The 19,001-nt window shown below is 35.0% G+C and overlaps 1 protein-coding gene and 1 long non-coding RNA gene across 4 annotated transcripts; both read left to right on the top strand.

The window, feature by feature from the left end:
* Positions 1-1,762: 1,762 nt before the first annotated feature.
* LOC138306265 (zinc finger protein 227-like) lies at positions 1,763-5,446 on the top strand. The gene has a single exon (XM_069246676.1). It carries the CDS (start codon positions 2,923-2,925, stop codon positions 4,411-4,413), a length of 1,491 nt encoding a protein of 496 aa, XP_069102777.1. The 5' UTR covers positions 1,763-2,922; the 3' UTR covers positions 4,414-5,446.
* Positions 5,447-5,457: 11 nt separating this feature from the next.
* On the top strand, positions 5,458-11,369 carry LOC138306266 (uncharacterized). Of its 3 annotated transcripts, none has more exons than XR_011205820.1 (3): positions 5,458-9,300; positions 10,271-10,372; positions 10,654-11,369. It is a non-coding gene; the product is annotated as an uncharacterized lncRNA (long non-coding RNA). The 3 variants fall into 3 exon arrangements; XR_011205821.1 differs by lacking the exon at positions 5,458-9,300 and adding an exon at positions 9,307-9,807; XR_011205819.1 differs by lacking the exon at positions 5,458-9,300 and adding an exon at positions 9,307-9,839.
* The last annotated feature ends 7,632 nt before the right edge of the window (positions 11,370-19,001 follow it).

The raw sequence follows: 19,001 nt of genomic DNA, 5'->3' as shown, positions 1-19,001 counted from the left end.
TTATTTATCATTACAAGTGTTCTGTTTATTGTATAATAATTATGCTGAAACAAACGTAATCTTATCTCGACTTTCACTTTGACCAAATACCGGAAGTGATCGTCGCTGTTGTAAACAACATGGCTTTCAGCATCATAATCGATCAAGTACTGCGCGAATTTGAAGAAAGATAACAATGGTTTTGACAGTTTATCTACTGATGATAAGGAGAACAAGCACGATGTTTTAGAGCCGTTTGCTTAAGAAACTTCGGTAGAAAATGGGAAATCACCGGCTGTGTTTACACTTGCCTTATATATCTAGTGAATGGATCGCTATCAATACTCGATTTCTTTGAAATTATTTACTTTCACAGAAGGAATTGTGAACACAATTGTTTCGAAAACAAATAGGTATGCTGACTAATACATCAAGGAACATCTAGAACTTATACAATATTCGTGACATGGACTTCAGTCTTTCATAGCAGTGACTATCAAAATGGGTGAATTCAAAATGGGCTTTGTAAATCAGATCAACATGCAAGACTGCAGGTCTACAGACAGTGTTTTGAGCACTCTATTTTTTTTTTACATCTGTAATGACCTGTGATAAATTTTTGTATATTTTGAGTTTTATTTTACATATGTCATAAAAGTGTTAGTCATGGTCTCCATGGTGAGGACAGTTAAGTTGTTTACACATCTCTTCAAAAACTTTAGATTTCAAGATGTTTACAATCTTTAGTCAGTATGTAGCATTTAAAAAGGGGATGATTGCTCGGAGAGTAAAACTGAAATTTTCAGTATACAATCCAGACACACCCATCAAGTACAGAATTGAATTGTACATAAATTTTACTTTGTGAACACAAATAAAGTTGTAAACTGGAGAGCTATCAGTGGTCATTATAGAGTGACGTGTATGACCTTGTAATCTGCATCACCGAACCCTATCTTCTGAAACGGTACAACATCTACGTGGACTTCAGCAGTCCAGATCTATTTTATATATGGTAAATAATTACTAAATATTATTCTGTATCTTTACACATTGAACTATGTAGCATTTACACCGGCAGTCACATATATTGTAATATTGTTTGAAGACACAAAAGTGATCTATATTATTATAATTTTTACATGTAATTTCGAAATTTAAGTATGGCAGAACTGGTTTTTTTTTATATGCATAATAAAAGGTGAGAAAGCACAATCTCCTGAAGGCTCACAGCAAGGCATTTTGGTGACTACCTGCCATTAACGGGAGAGAAAGTTAAAGCTAGTGCAGGTAGTGTGAAGTCTTTTGTCCAGTAGAGTGTGATTTTTTCAAGTTACAACATCCTTTTAGGCTTACAAAAATCCTGCGGAAGAATGATATGTTTCAATTTTCCAATCATTAGTATTAGCTAGGTTGCATTATGTTTTTAAACTTGCTTTGAGTTGTACCATACAATTGCAGAATAAGTGCACGCATACTTGTGAGCATCAGAGGTGACAGCAGGAAGAAAAAATCTTCGTCACAATAAACAATGTTCGAGAAAAAAACCATTTCCACATCTATATAAAAGGAGTATCAGGGAATCAGCTGTGTATTTTAACAGATTGTAAGTCTGTTTTACTATGCTTCCTGTATCCATATCATTGTAAGAAACTAAATTAGAGATTTATCTGTGTATTTTACCAGATGCTATTCAGTTCAGTCTATTTCATAGGCTCCATGCATGTGTTTTTATAAAGATTGTGAATTCTATGACCCTGGGGTGTCACATTTTGAGGAGGAGGTCAAGTTTATTTTGTTATGTATGACACTAAATACATGTAGTTATGAGATAAGGGAGATAACTCCTATAGCTTTATTCTCAATACATCCTATAAAGGTCATATCATTAATCTAGGTTATAGAACTTTCTAGAATATTATCATGTATAAACAAATATGTTTGTAAACATGTTGATTATAAGTAGAGATCTAGAATGATTCTGTGTGTTTATTTGTTTACTGTTTTTAGTTAGATATTTCTAGAAGTAGAAGGTTCTCCAATATTCTTGAATTAGGGTTTAGCTATATATACTCCAACTGTCCAAAGCTAATCAGAACTGTAAAGAGACCAGTAATGAGACATATCAAGAATTGTACAGTGCCATATTAGATTCTATTGGGAGAGCTATTGTGATTTTATCTGTGGATTATTACAACACGTGGATTTGTGATTATTATTATTTTGAAACCTGGAAGGATCAATGATTATACCAGGACATTCGCATACAGATAAGTAACACTTTAAATCATCGTATTGCTCTTGTACCACCACCAATTACTTTAGATATTGTAAACCATCTCTGTATAATATTGTATATATAATTAAATTGTGTTTTGAATTTAGCTGCTGGTTTCTCATTTCTGTTGTTCGTTCATGTAATAATTTTAGTTTATATAGGAAAAACAAATTTATGAGCACTATTTGCTCAATTCTCACAAGAAATGAGTCACTCTTGGACAGAATTATCAGCCAGAGATAGCATTTTGACATCATATATTATTTCTTTCCGTTAAGATTGTTTATATTTCCTTTCCTACTTACCAAAAGTTCCCCCTACCATCGCCTAAAATGATCTGGATAATGTCTTGACAAGGTATTGCTACATTTCGTGTTTATATCAAATTGAAAATGGCTACCATGGCACCTTATCGAATCAATTTCCAAATATGACTGTTGCCAAGGTAGTCAGATGACCGTTAAGGCCCTTGGGGCTCTTATTTTATTAGGGCTGGCCGAACATTGGTTACAAACACAATAAAGGCAGGTTTAACAGATTATACTATTAATCATTGTGTATGACAGTGTAAATGGTCATGATATCAGTAATATATATAGATACTCATATTAACAAGAGGAATGGGTGTTTTTTTCAGATAAAAGAAAAGACATCTTGCAAATGCGATGTATGAGCTACCGAGTACACATACAGGAGAGACACCTCACAAATGTGATGTCTGTGGTAAGGAATCTAAGCTGGAATGTAACCTACAGAAACACCTCAGGACACATACAGGAGAGAACCCTTACAAATGTGATGTCTGTGGTAAAATGTTTGGTCAACCGCAACACCTACATAGACACTTAAGGACACATACAGGAAAGAAACCTTGCAAATGTGATGTCTGTGGTAAGGAATCTAAGCTGGAAGGTAATCTACAGAAACACCTACATACAGGAGAGAAACGTTACAAATGTGATGTCTGTGGTAAGGGGTTTAGTCGGGCATATCACCTACAGATACACCTCAGGACACACACAGGAGAGAAACCTTACAAATGTGATGTCTGTGGTAAGGGGTTTAGTACGGCACAACACATGCAGATACACCTCAGGACACACACAGGAGAGAAACCTTACAAATGTGATGTTTGTCATAAAGGGTTTAGTGAGTTAAGTTCCTTAAAGAAACACCTCAGGACACATACAGGAGAGAAACCTTACAAATGTGATGTCTGTGGTAAGGGGTGTAGTGTGTTAGGTAACCTATACAAACACCTCAGAACACATAGCGGAGAGAAACCTTACAAATGTGATGTCTGTCATAAGGGGTTTAGTGAGTCAAGTTCCCTAAAGAAACACCTCAGGACACATACAGGAGAGAAACCTTACAAATGTGATGTCTGTGGTAAAGGGTTTAGTACTGCACAACACCTACAGAAACACCATAGGACACACACAGGAGAGAAACCTTACAAATGTGATGTCTGTCATAAGGGGTTTAGTGAGTCAAGTTCCCTGGAGAAACATCTCAGGACACATACAGGAGAGAAACCTTACAACTGTGATATCTGTGGTAAGGGATTTAGAGTGTCAAGTAACCTATACAAACACCTCAGGACACATACAGGAGAGAAACCTTACAAATGTGATGTCTGTGGTAAGGGATTTAGTGTGTCAAGTAACCTGTACACACACCTCAGGACACATACAGGAGAGAAACCTTACAAATGTGATGTCTGTGGTAAAGGGTTTAGTACGGCACAACACCTACAGACACACCTCAGGACACATACAGGAGAGAAACCTTACAAATGTGATGTCTGTGGTAAAGGGTTTAATCAGACACAACACCTACAGAGACACATCAGGACACATACAGGAGAGAAACCTTACAAATGTGATGTCTGTGGTAAAGGGTTTAGTGTGACACAACACCTACAGAAACACCTCAGGACACATACAGGAGAGAAACCTTACAAATGTGATGTCTCTGGTAAGGGGTTTAGTGAGACACAAAGCCTACAGACACACATCAGGACACACACAGGAGAGGAACCTTACAAATGTGATGTCTCTGGTAAGGGGTTTAGTGAGACACAAAGCCTACAGACACACACCAGGACACACACAGGAGTTAAATTAGTTAAAGGCCCAATATACGTAACTTTTTAGCCCACCATCTGCTATTACTGCATGGATATTTCTCATGCATGGTTCTCCTAGGGCCTTAGGAGTGCCGATCATGCTGATTTTCAGACTGTTACCGCTATTTCTCAGAAAGTATTGAAGGGATTTGTCTCAAAATGCAGGTTCCCCTAAGCCCTAGGCCTAGGACTGTCATGCTTATTTTCATACTGATCGAAAAAAAAATATATGGCCACCAGGCAGCCATCTTGGATTTTGGCAGTTGATATTACTGCTATTTCTCAGAAAGAACTGAAGGGATCTGTCTCAAATTTCAATGTTTCCCTAGGGCACTTGGAGTGTCTTGCTGATTTTGAGACTGATCGGAATAACAATATGGCTGCCAGGCAGCCATCTTGGATTATGATAGTTAATTTACCTAAAGCCCTAGTTGTGCATATTGGATTTTGGGACTGATGGGCATTTTGGATTTTGATAGTTGATGTTTTATTACCACTATTTCTCAGAAGGTATTGAAGGAATCTATCCCAAATTTCATATGTAGGTTTTCCTAGGGCAGTTGGAGTGTCATGCTGATTTTGAGACTGATAGGAAAAACAAGATGGCCGACAGGTCATCCTTTTGAATTTTGATAATTGATGTTAGTTACCGCTATTCCTCAGAAAGTACTAAAGGGATCTCTCTCAAATTTCATACATAGGTTCCCCCTTAGGCCCTTGTTGTGCATAATGCATTTTGGGACTGATCAGTCAACAAGATGACCAACAGTCCGTCATCTTGGATTAGATAATTAATTTTTAGCCCACCATTATCAGATGGTGGGCTATTCAAATCGCTTTTCGTCCATAGTCCGTCGTCTGTCCTTCCTTCCGTCTGTCTGTTAACAATTTCATTTATCGCTATTTCTCTGAAAGTACTGAAGGGATCATTCTCAAATTTCATATGTAGGTTCCCCTAGAGCTCTAGTTGTGCATATTGCATTTGAAATTGATCGGTCAAACAAGATGGCCGTCAGGCAGCCATCTTGGATTTTGATAGTTAAAGTCTATTATCTCTATTTCTCAGATTTCTCAGAAAGTACTGAAGGGATCTTTCTCAAATTTCATACATAGGTTCCCCCTTAGGCCCTTGTTGTGCATAATGCATTTTGGGACTGATCAGTTAACAAGATGGCCAACAGTCCGTCATCTTGGATTAGATAATTAATTTTTAGCCCACCATCATAAGATGGTGGGCTATTCAAATCGCTTTTCGTCCGTGGTCCGTCGTCTGTCCTTCCTTCTGTCTGTCTGTTAACAATTTCATTTATTGCTATTTCTCTGAAAGTACTGAAGGGATCATTCTCAAATTTCATATGCAGGTTCCCCTAGGGCTCTAGTTGTGCATATTGCGTTTGAAACTGATCGGTCAAACAAGATGGCCGTCAGTCAGCCATCTTGGATTTTGATAGTTAAAGTTTGTTATCGCTATTTCTCAGAAAGTACTGAAGGGATCTTTCTCAAATTTCATATGTAGGTTCCCCTAGGGCCCTTGTTGTGCATTATGCATTTTGTAACTGATCGGTCAACTAGATGGCTGAAAGGCCGCCATCTTGGATTTTGATAGTTACCGCTATTTCTCAGAAGTTACTGAAGTTATCTCTCTCAAATTCCATACCTAGGTTCCCCCTTGAACCCTAGTTGTGCATAATGCCTTTTAGGACTGATCAGTCAACAAGATGGCCAACCGACTGCCATCTTGCAATTGGATTTCATTGTTGAAGTTTGTTACCACCATTTCTTAGACAGTACTGAAGCTATCTGTCTCAAATTTTAATTTTTTTAGTGTGTTTGAAAAGTGTGAAAAGCAGGGAAAAGATCCCTTTTTCCATTGTCAGACATAGATCATTCTTTGGTTGGCGCCAAGATCCCTCTGGGATCTCTTGTTTTTTACCACTTTTTCTCAGAAAGTGCTGAAAGGATCTCTCTCAAATTCCATATATAGGTTCCCCTTAGGCCCTAGTTGTGAATAGTGCCTTTTGCTACTGATCGGTCAACAAGATGGCCAACCGGCTGCCATCTTGGATTTTTTGTTGAATTTTGTTTCTGCTGTTTCTCAGAAAGTACTGAAGCGATCTGTTTCAAATTTTATATGTAGTATGTTTGAAAAAGTTTGAAAAGCAGGGAAAGAATCCCTCTTTCCATGGTCAGACATAGATCATTCTTTGGTGGGCGCCAAGATCCCTCTGGGATCTTTTGTTAGGTAATCTGAATTATTCTAAAATCTTGAGATATAGGTATCTACAATATTTCAGCTGTATGGTTGAATATATATATATAAGCAGAACGTGTCATCTGAGCAAAACTAAAGACACTGGTCGTGTGAGTCAAGAAATTTGTCTTTTTCACTAGACTGTCAGTGTGACCAGTCAACTCACTGTCTAATCTATCAAAGTTATTTCCCTTTGTTTCATCTCGTCAGTATGAGGTAATACGAAGGGAAGTAACCCAGGAAAAACCTAAGGGGCGCTTAGAAATGTAAGCGGGACTTAAAATCCCCTTTATTGCCCCTTATATTACACTGAATCCTAAGGGGATTATAAGTGGGAAACATATGATCCACTTAAAACCCCCTTGGACTACAAAGCCAGCCACTTTAATTCCACTTATAGGTAAGGGGATAATAAGTAAATAGTGTTCTTACCACTTAGTTTCCCCTTGTATCTCTCAATTTGCCTTTGTAAAAGCAAGTGGTTTTAAAGTAGGGCTTAGAAACAACTTCAATCCATCACTATGTCGACTATTTGTTCTGTTTAATACTTATTTTCCACTTATAATACTTCATCATTATTTGCAAACTAATTTTGCCTACTTAATTTCCACTTGGAAAAGTTAAGTCATATTTTGCAGATTGTTAGACAACTTATTTTCCACTTATAATACTTAATCATTATTTGCAATCTAATTTTGCCAACTTAATTTCCACTTGGAAAAGTTAAGTCATATTTTGCAGACTGTTAGACAACTTATTTTCCACTTATAATACTTAATCATTATTTGGAAAAAAAATTATTTGGCATGATCATAAATCATCCCCAAACATGGCCAATTTTTAAATTGTTTTACATCAGGATGTAATAAAATTATGTTTAGAACATTGTGAAATAATTTTGATGATTTTCAGAACAGCTTTATGTCAAAAGACCTGTACCGTAAAAATTTGTGTAACTTGCGCACCAATGTACTTAGCGCAGGTACTTTTTTGGGCTGAAAATGCTGAAAAAAAACTCTACGGTAATATTTTGTGCATCAAAATTTTTTGGGAAAAACAATGTCCATGGAGCCACAAAATCGATGTATAAAAGTGGCAATTTCAATGCAAACATTCCCAATCAATGCTTGACAACTTGTACAATCAAGTGTTTTATTTAGAAGAAATAATACTAAAATTGCATTGTGTTTGTTTTCTTTTATTGGCCACCGTAACCTGAAACTGTCTGTGAAATATCTTGCAGATGTCCAAATCATCGGCGGTCCACCGTACTCCGTGCACTCCATGAATAGTTATCAGAAATATTTGAAAAGATTATAATCTAGTTACTTAAAATTGTGACAATAAGTAATATTAGTGTGTTGAAGATAATTAACAAACTTTAAAGAGCAATCGAATAACGTTGCATTGGCTTGCGATAATCACATTGTACCAGATCCAAGCTGATGGCTAATTATATATAACAGTACGGCTAAAAATGTCACTAACCTTGTAGCTTGTTAGTTCTGCAGTAATAAAATTGCAAACCACTCATCGAAAATCTTAAATATAGGTCATTTTCGACATCTTATAAATCCCACGTGTGTTTTGACTTTTTGCACACTTGACTTTTTGCACACGGCCCACAGCCGGGACGGTTCCCTACGTAAGGAGCATTGCTAGATATGCTTTAGGATTTTCATGCGCAATTTTACTAGAAATATGAAGATTCATTAAAACATCTAAATAAAGACATAATAGTACTTTACTCAAGTGAGTGTTGATGCAATTTGAAGAATAAAATCTTTGTTTTTAAGTAGATACAGACGCATTATTGATGATGTATATAGATCGGTTAAGCTAACTAGCCATTAATTCACACCTCGGCTAACCAGTCACTCACAGGTGGCTATCAATATGTTTGTGTATAGGTGCACACACACTATCCATACATTCCATTAAATGGGGTTTGGGGCTTAAATTATTATCCAGCTTGGATTAAACAAACACGCTAGGTTATAGGTATGAAAATTATCGTTAAAATTAGTGATAAACACACGTGTAGTGAACATGTTCTCCAAACTGCATGCCGTAAAACCGATATGTATAGTACAGTAAACAATTTTGTCGTAAATAGGCAGTCAGACTGACACTTGTGAGTAAACGATCTTTCCATCATTATAACACCAGGAATACTTGATTTGTTCACTTTCACCAGTTATCAACATTAAAACTGGTCGAAATATTTGGATTGAAAGCTTCACTGAGGCATAGTCTGCATGTCGGAAACCAAGAGTAAACACTGTTGTCGTAAATACACTGTCGATGAATAAATTATCTTTCTACAAGAATAACACCAGAAACACTTCATTAATACACTAAATCATTTCACAACTACACTAGTTGAAATATTTGCCGAAGGCCTCACTGAGGCAAAGATTTGTTTAATTAAGATGCACAGCATGCACTTTGCTGGGGAATCCCGACCGGGGAATCCCCTTTGTTGATCACGTGACTTTTCGCGGGAAAAGAGGAAGGTGTTTACGGAAGAATTTGAAAATGTAAACAACTCGGACTCTGCCTTGCCAAGCGTACAGACGATGTTAAATCAACTTGATGGGGGTTTATTTCATGTCTGTTAGCTGATTCATCAATCACTGCCAGTTTTTACATTTCAGAATTAAGGTACGTTTTCAATTTTCACCATAGAATTAGCCTAAACTACCGGTTACACGAAGCAGGTCGTAAATTTTAAAATACCACAGAACCAAAATTTCTAGCTTTGGTCAATAACTAAATCACATCATTACTGAAAACATGGTTTAAATAACTAATGTATACCAAGTATTTCATGAATTTTGGACATAATTTGGATGAGTTTGAACGATCTTATTTTTTTGAATTTTTGAATTCACTGTTTTCAGAAGAAAATACTGAGGGTCTATTTGTTCTTTTTTATCAAAAAGTCTGTGTTTTATGAGGATTGGTAACAAAAATGTTATGTTTTGTACATCTTAAACTATTATTGAATTAAAAAAATGTAACTTGTAATATGAATATCTGTAAGTTATCTTCGTGTTGGCAACAGAAAATTAGGCCTATTCAAAAATCGTAACTGACATGGAAGAGTAACAACCGGAGCTACCGAGGGGAGATAAATCACAACTATGTGTAATGCCCGATGTCGTTCAGGTTGGGAAGAATAAGAGCTCGAGATTACCCTGGTAATTCTCGGTATAATTCTGTTAAACAAAGCTGCTAACAATTGATCATTGATTGCTGTAACAAAATACATTGAATATTTTGAAATACAAAGCATTTTATTGGTCTATATTTGCATGTAATTGTCTGGATTTTATGATATACGTGTATTAAAAATTATAATTCAAATATGAATATGTGAAAATTTATTTTCAAATTGGATAGTCTTATATTGATGAAAAGTTTTAGAAAATATAAGATATATATTTATAAATTACCTTCCATTTAAACTTAAATATGAAATTTTAATTTATTTGTTTACATTTTGGAATTTTAAATACAGTATAATTATTATTTATGGTTCTAAAGATCTAGTATTTTTCTTAATGAAATTTCCTATTGTGGCTTCCATGCAATTAGCTTGTGATGATATCATTCATATATTTTTTTCCAGGAATAACAGAATGGCGAGGAAAGAAGAAAACAACCACAAGTACGTTTGACTGATTTTTGGAGATTAATTTGCACCAGTCCGACACTTTCATCTTTATCATTGGTAATTAAATATACTCATAAATATGGTAATGCATTGTGAATAAATGTTTGTATGCAAAAGCAACTAATCAATTACAGTGTAATTCATAAATCTAAATGAATTAATATACCCAGGTAAATTGAAATGGTGATCACAATAATTCTAATTGAAAAACCACAACCCTATTACATCATTCTAATATGTTAACCCTTCCTGGTTTTGATTTTTAAACAAATTCATAATAAATGAATTATTATAATTGGTTGCTATCTTTCATTCATTTTTTTTTTTACTTTAACCAGGTTCTATACATGTGCAGATTGGAGTTAAAAATGGAGAAGACACTTCCCCATGCAGACATATACAGTACAAAAGATGAGATTATCATTAGGTGTGGTGTACATAATCCGCGATACCCATATATAGATTGGAACCTCCAGAGCCGTATCACTTAGTCAAAATCAGCAATACCAGTACAGATCGGAATAGATTGGAACAGTTCGGACACCTTCGAGCTATTTTAAACGTGTACAGGTTAAAAATCAATATTTTAGTTTAGTAACTTTGTGATTACGAACTTAACAAAAGTCGTTAAATATCGAAAGTTCAAAACTTGGAGAGGCGGAGAAAAATATGTAGTCACAGACCATACAACTTTAAGTTGTTCATTGATATCACAAAATATGCTGTTTTTCTTTTAATTTCTTTACTATTTCATTTATGCCAAAGAAATGAGCTTGGGAAGGTAATGTTATTTCTGATAATGAATATTTTAACACATATGTATTCATACAAATAATTGGGATGTCTAATATGGTATTTCTACTTGTCATGTGTAGTTTTGATCAGATACATCCTGTTTCATAATACCGTTATATAAGTTATTTAAGATAATGATGTAATAGATGATTTTATTTATTTCTGATTATTATGTGTACCATTCCATATTTACTTTATTTAAGAATGTATTTTAAAAAAAGAAATTAGTTTATATGAAATACAATACATTGAAATTTAATTGTCAAGTTTGTTATTTTTCAGAAGTAAGAGCTATTCCAGTAAAAGATCTTTCACAAACCTCTGGACTCCAGTTTTGCTTAGAGATTCAAACAATAGTTGTTACAGCAATTTAATTTAATTTTGATTTAAGAAACGAATCCAGAAGTTACTAAAGATACTTTTGATGGAATATTAGCTCTTGATGTTTAGACACTTCAAATCCCCTTAGAGGGACTACTTCAAATGCACTGGTTTCCTCATTTACATATTTTAGACGCTTAAAATCCCCTTACCAGGACCACTTTTAATCCCCTTAGTGAGACCACTTCAAATCCCCTTAGCATAACCACTTCAAATCCCCTTAGCGGGACCACTTCAAATCCCCTTGGCGGGACTTCAAATCCACTGGTAAGCTCATTTACATATTTTAGACGCTTAAAATCCCCTTAGTGGGACCACTTCAAATCCCCTTAGCATAACCACTTCAAATCCCCTTATTAGGACCACTTCAAATCCCCTTAGCGGGACCACTTCTAATCCCCTTAGTGGGACCACTTCAAATCCCCTTAGTGGGACCACTTCAAATCCCCTTAGTGGGACCACTTCAAATCCCCTTAGTGGGACCACTTCAAATCCACTGGATAGCTCATTTACATATTTTAGACGCTTAAAATCCCCTTATGTGATCCACTTTAAATCCACTTTGACTACCAGAAATACGCTTACAGCTACATTTCATAATTGTGTTTTAAAACAGACCCACTTAAAATGCACTTATTTCCTATTGATTTTGGACTTGGAACATACTTATACTTTTAAACATTATCCACTTAAAATACGCTTGAGGTGGACTTAGTTTCCCCTTTAAAATGTTCTGGGAAGTAACTCTTATAGATCATTGTATTGCATCTCGTCCAATTCAAAACTATTGGAAGACAGATACATGTGCTAGTGTATTTTGTTAAAACAAGTCTGTATTTATCCTAAACATTGTATTTTAAGGTCATGTGACAGGTTGCGATATTTATATCTGGTGTTTTATCCATCGTTGTCTGTTTTCTGTCGTCCGTTAAGATTTCCATGTGAACACGATAACTTCAGAGAACATTAACTGTAGTGAACCTAATGAAACTTGAATGTAACCTTATATCATTATGAGTCTAAATATCAAACTTTTTGACATTCATTTAGGGGCCAGTTTTTTGCCCTTTGCAATAAATAATATTCCTGTTGGACCTTCCAAATACAATAAATTGAGTAAATATTTATTGACCTTAATGAAATTGTATTAGGTCACCTAACCATAGATCAGGTCCTGATTAGGACCATAGATCATGGTGACCTATTGCGATAGTCTTTTGTCCGTCGTCGTGCTTGGTTCGTTGACATTTCTTTGTGAACACGTTAACTTTAGTAAATATGTACTATAAGCTTAATGAAACTTTGGATGCATGGATGTACACTAAAATTGGAAAAATCGCAGACAAGGTCGAAAATCAGCTTGATTCGACTGTAATTTATGGAGTTATTGCCCTTTGCACTAAAAATCATTATTGGATCTTCATTGTCAACATGATAACTTTTACCAAATTTAGCTTAACATAGAACACATTATTAAAAAAAAGTATGAAAAATGACCTTATTCCATCAAAGAACTGATGGAGTTATATCCCCTTGCAATAACACTAATTATTGAAACTTCAGAACACAATAACTTGAGTAAATATTCACTTAACTTAATGAAATTTCATTTGCTGACATAAATACGAAAGATCTTGAGCCAGTTTGAAAATTAGATTGATTTGATTGTATAAGTGAAGGAGTTATTGCCATTTGCAATAATAATCATTATTGAAACTTAAAAATTACATTCATGATAAATTGATGATTTATTGTATTTTGATGTTCTTGGTTTACAATACGTTATGTAAATATTTTTTTTGTTCATATAAAATTGTTTCCTATTTTGTGATATTTTTGTCAAAAGGAACAAAAGACATGAGTTGGCTAGTACCGTACATGGCATAACTAATTTGATTAAACCTTTGTATACAATTAATTATAACATTATCTTCCACGCTCCTGGATTCCGAAAATTCTATCTGTTTCATATAGATTAATAGATTAGTTTTGTTCAATTACATTGTTAGTTACAACGCATTCTTTGATTAATTGTTCTATTCTTCTTAAATTGTTTCATTTTAAATAAAAAACTACAATTGTTAAAATGATGACATTGCGTCTCTTGTTCTTTATCCGGTACAGCAGTAGAGATCGAAAGTGATCGAACCTCCAGGAATATCGAAGATGCTAGTGCCCTACAGTAGAGTTTTGTATATTACAATTTGAACCGATCTGTCAACAAAATGGCCGACATGCTGCCATCTTGTTTTATGATTTACTTCTACTATATGTTGTATTAATATGTATATGACCGTTGTGGCCCATTGAGTCTTTTATTTCGAGAAATTGAGGCCTGATCAATTTCAGGTGAAATTTTCATGTGAAATATACATTAAATGAGCAAAATATTAAAGTGAATAGTCGGGCAAAGAATACCAGCTAAATGCGTTCATTGGCCTTCCAAAAGTTCTCACATATGAATACGACGGTCAAGTTCTGTTTAGTTTCCCAGTTCTGACCATTAAAGTAAAGGAAAGTTGAAAGTATTGAGAGCGAGGCTGCGTGGAAATTTAAATGTAACCACGGACATAGTCAGCCGGGAGGACGTTTTAGGATTCCTATACTTTAAATTAATTTCTTCGTACGCAGATAGATTCTGACGAGAGATTTTATTTTTCTATTTCATAAGAAATTATACTGGATACATTCAAACTATTACCGACTTTAGCCATCCTTGCCCGACTGTTCACTTTAAAGCTTGGTCAAAAGTTTGGACCTGAATTTCACAAGAACTTTAATGTCACTTGATACTTCTTATTGCCTTTTGTGCCCAAGTGATTCATTTTGGATATTGATACTAAAGTTTGTTGATGCTATTTCTCAGAAAATGTTGAAGGGATTTGTCTCAATTTTCATACAACGACTCTTAGGCTCTTGTTATGCATTTTGGGACTAATCTATCTACAGGCAGCCATCCTGGATACTGACAGTTGAAGTGTCGCCACTATATTGAAGGGCATACTGAAGGGATCATCTCAAATATCAAATGTAGGTTTCTCTTTGTCCTTATAGATAGTGAATTGCATTTTGAAAATGAAATGGAAACAACGTGGCTGATAAGCAGCCGTCTTGGATTTTTCACCTTTTCAGAAAGTACTGTGTAGGACTAGTTTCCTCTAATTAATCTTGGATGGTCTTCTTGATCCTGGGGTCTGCATATCCATTTTGAACAAATCCAAGTGGTCATACAAAAACGTATTAAATACAATTGAAGTGACTGTTTTTTATAAGGAACTTAATGTAAGAAAGCTTGAAAAGTCTTCCCATGTTCATCATTTGAACAATAATTGGTGTTTAATCGTGTATATCTATGCCTAATTAACACAAAAAATAATATAGAATAATTTATTTCGTCTTTGATGCCTGCGCAATCAGTACTTCATTCCATATAGGATATAGTGCCACAGAATTTTTTTGGGATGCAATTAATTATTTATCATATTTTTAACTTGAAGTAAAATTAGAAGCTTAAACTTTTCAATGGTGGTAATGGTGTAAAGTAAGTAACTTTTGTAAGTGAAGAAAAATACTAAATCGTCTGATCCTATTTTTGATAGTGAAAAAAATCCCATTTGTCAGCGGTGGAGCATCTTTAAAATGAACAGATAAACATGTTTATGTCTCAAAACATTACTTACTATACATAATCTATGCTTTATGTATGTTTAAGTGAAAACATATCTGAAAAGGCACTCTCCAGTTACCAATAAAGCTGTAAAATGTGAAATTATAGACCAAAACTTGGCTTAAAATTCTGACCATATGTACTCATGTCACTGCACTGTAGACGTAAAGATAATGACTTGGTTAGACTGACTTTTGGCAGTACTGTTCATTTTAAACCTTATTTGCATATAAAATTATAACTGATGCATTGTAAGTATTCTAGTTATAAACTCTTTTGGTGGTGAATAACATATTTATTTACGGAGCAACTGAGCATTAAAGACGGTTGCATCAGAGACATTAATGCTTTCTACATTTTCAAATCGGTGAAATCTAGAACTATTTTATATTTAAAAAGATGACATTGGATAACTTATTTTAGGTGAAAAATATACACTTTGTGCATAACATCTATCATTTGTAATACCTTAAATCTGAAGTGAATACGGAAAAATAAGTTGATTATGTTCCGAGTCATTTATCGCCTTGTTTGGTAGGTTCAGAGAATCAAAAAGACGCAAAACAAAAAATAACTCAACTGTGGCTTTGGCTCGCGATGTTTTTTATTCAGCAGTGGTGATGATACGGTATAATCTAAAGCTGTTGAAAATGGATGTTCACTTCGAATAAAATAACATGTCGTCATAAAAGTTTGTCATTTTACAAAGTTTAGGGAGAAATATATATTTTAAATAAGCTAAAACTTAGCAAAAACACTTGAAAGACGTTGTGGCTTACACAAACAGGGATATCTCGCGGTTGCACTGGAAAAGATAACTCTGCCCTTTGACCAAAGGTAGGGAAAAGGTACATTAGCACCAAGCACTTTACATGTATGTGACGTCATCAATAATACTGCACGTAAACGACGTCATATATTTACACACATTTCATCGTTACTGTGAGGACGGCGCGCTGAACATATTTTTAAACGATCTAAATATGTTTAATTTTTCGTTAAAAGTATTAGAAAAAAGTAATTAATTATTAGCCAAATGAAGTAAATAGATCTATCAGCCTCATGAATAATTTTAACTATCAACACAAACCTTAATCTTTCACTTGGGTTAAGATATCCCTGTCCACTTGACAGACCCATTTTATACTTTTAAAATTAGTCTCGTTGACAGACAAGTTAGATAATATTGTGGAAAATTGTAAATATACCATTGCTAACGTAACAAATCGGTTTTTTTATAAATATACTTGAAAAAGTGTAGGAGTGTTAAAAATCATTATTACTGCGTATTCCATCCTCGATATCCAGCGGTAACTATCACTGACGTTGTATCCACCCATAGACTATCTCATAGTAAAACTGGAGGCATTTGAGGTACATCAAAGGAATATTATAACGTTACACTGTCGTTGAATACGTTGCTTTGAAGTTAGGCGTTACTCTTTCCGTAATCTTCAAAGGGAGTCACTGCAAGCCTGTGGTTGGTCAGTTGTTTTCTCCTGAACTGTCCTCATTGCAGTTTTACTATGATCTAGTTCAGGGGTGGATATTACGTCAGCGATTGTAACCCCTACAGTAACGAGGATGATTGTATTCAGATACGTTCATTTTCTCCACTAAATTTGATTATCATAAGAATAAAAATAACGATACCTTCATTTAAGATGCTCCACTGCCGACAGACCATAAACCATGACTTATCATGTGGACAAAAATAATGTTTAATCGGTTATATTTACAGTTTGCGCTGACATGGACTCAATAACCATGCTTTCCAGTATTATCATTATCAGTGTATAATGTTAGCACAACACGCGCTGCGATTCTATTGTTACGTGAATAGTCGATGGTGTAGCAACGTGGGGTCATGACCCCACTTTTGGCGGGAACATATGAATGACTCGATTCCAATCAGCTGTTCAATCGAATTCGTTGACGATGACGGGAGAGAAAAAAAATATGGATATTTTATAAAAAAATATGCAACTGCCGCGGGAAAAAATAATATTCATTTACTTGAAAAACTGTAAATAAAAGGAATAGATGTTTATTTTGTTGAGGTTATGAGGGCATTATACCTTCATAACCTCAACAAAATAAACATCTATTCCTTAAATATTTACATTTTCACTGCAGTCCCACTATGTGACCTTACCAAACGCAGTTGGCAGTCATATAGACAATGAACTTCAAGCGCTTATTATGACGTTATTATCATTGTGACGTCACAATTGTCGTGCCAGCGATCACGGAAGACGGCTGTTCAAATGGCTGTTCCATCCATGACGATAACGAATGATTATTTCATTATAGATGCAAAATTTCTTGGGATTTCATCTTAAAATTGTAACCAAATGTAAATATAAGCATTGAACGTCTTTGAGCTGGCATTCATAGCCAATATGAATGCAAACTGAACAGGTGCAAATTCAACACGAAGCGCTTCATGGAATTTGCCCTGTCCAGTTTGCATTCATATTGGCTATAAGTGCCAACTGAAAGACATTCAATGCTTAAGTATATGCCTTATTAATAGAAACAAACAAATACAATACATATCAACAGCCTTTCTTGGTTATATTGAAATCAGAATAATTTGAAGATATTTTTCCCATTCCCCAAGGACTTCAACAAAATCGGGTTCCACTTTAATTTTTCTTTTATTTTGTTATCTGCGCAATCTAATCGATCGATATAGGGCATATTGCCATTAATTAAGAGAAATGCTGATATACATTACCACTAAAAAGTTACAATTAGTCGTCTATGTACAATTGTAGATCTAATTATAAAAAAAATGATTGAGATAAAAACGTAAACTGAAATGCTGTGTTCCCTTTACACTCAGATCTATACAAACTTCTTATATAGATAAAATGATAAATATATGAGGATTTTATTGTGTTGATGACAATCGGGGTGATCAACCTGGTAAATTATTTATCTACATTGTAAACCCAATATTTTCAAAGATGCATGTTACAAAGTCACCCTTACAGGTAGGTATAGATTTTTCCATCATTATTTTGTGTGTAAAACTGCGTTATTTTCTCTGAAAATAATGACGTTACAATCAATACCTACCTGCAGGACAGATACTCTAATATGCAATTACAGAATATATCATCATAATATATTATCTAATCTACTTACTCAGAACTACTACTACTTGATTCAATTCTCTTTCCTTCATCTCATCGTGATATTGTGATATGTAGCGGTTTTACATACATCGACAATCTCAAAAAAGTAGGGTTCCTTACTCCCATCGAGAGTCTCCCTACTTGAAGGATTCACATCGTCAGTCTCACAAATTACGTGATTACATTCTCAAAAAATCACCTGATTTACATAGGCATTCTCACAAATTACATGAGTCACATCGTCAGTCTCACAAACTATATGATTTACATTACCAGATCACCAGAGCGGAATCTTCCACTCTCTCACTAACTGAAGAAATGACTTTTAATGTTGTGGAGCTAACGAATATCTTATTCCTTTATCAGTCGTCATTAACAAGGCTTTCCTCAGTGGCGTAGGAAGATGAACGTAAATGGGGGGGGGGGGGGGGGGGGGCAAAGGTCCCCAATATTTTGTAACACCCCCCCCCCCCCCGCTAAAAGGAAATTAAAGAATACGTAAATTGGCCAAATTAGCGTTTGAGCGCCGAACGCGCGAAATTTTGGTGTTTTAGGGTCTGAAGGGTGAAGGTGACCCCCGGGGAAAAATATTGTAATTTAGAATGGCTGAGATGAGTTTTACAATGTATTTTGATGATTTTGCGAGCGCCCGAAAGCGCGAGATTTTGGTGTTTGGGGGTCCGGGGCCTCCCCCGGGAAA

The sequence above is a fragment of the Argopecten irradians genome, chromosome 13 (assembly GCF_041381155.1).
Source record: "Argopecten irradians isolate NY chromosome 13, Ai_NY, whole genome shotgun sequence".
In the NCBI taxonomy this organism is placed as follows: Eukaryota; Metazoa; Mollusca; class Bivalvia; order Pectinida; family Pectinidae; genus Argopecten; species Argopecten irradians.
This window is presented reverse-complemented; position numbering and strand designations above follow the sequence as displayed.

Excerpts from the sequence above, each read along its gene's own strand:
- LOC138306265 (XM_069246676.1), top strand. The coding sequence starts at position 2,923 with ATGTATGAGCTACCGAGTACACATACAGGAGAGACACCTCACAAATGT.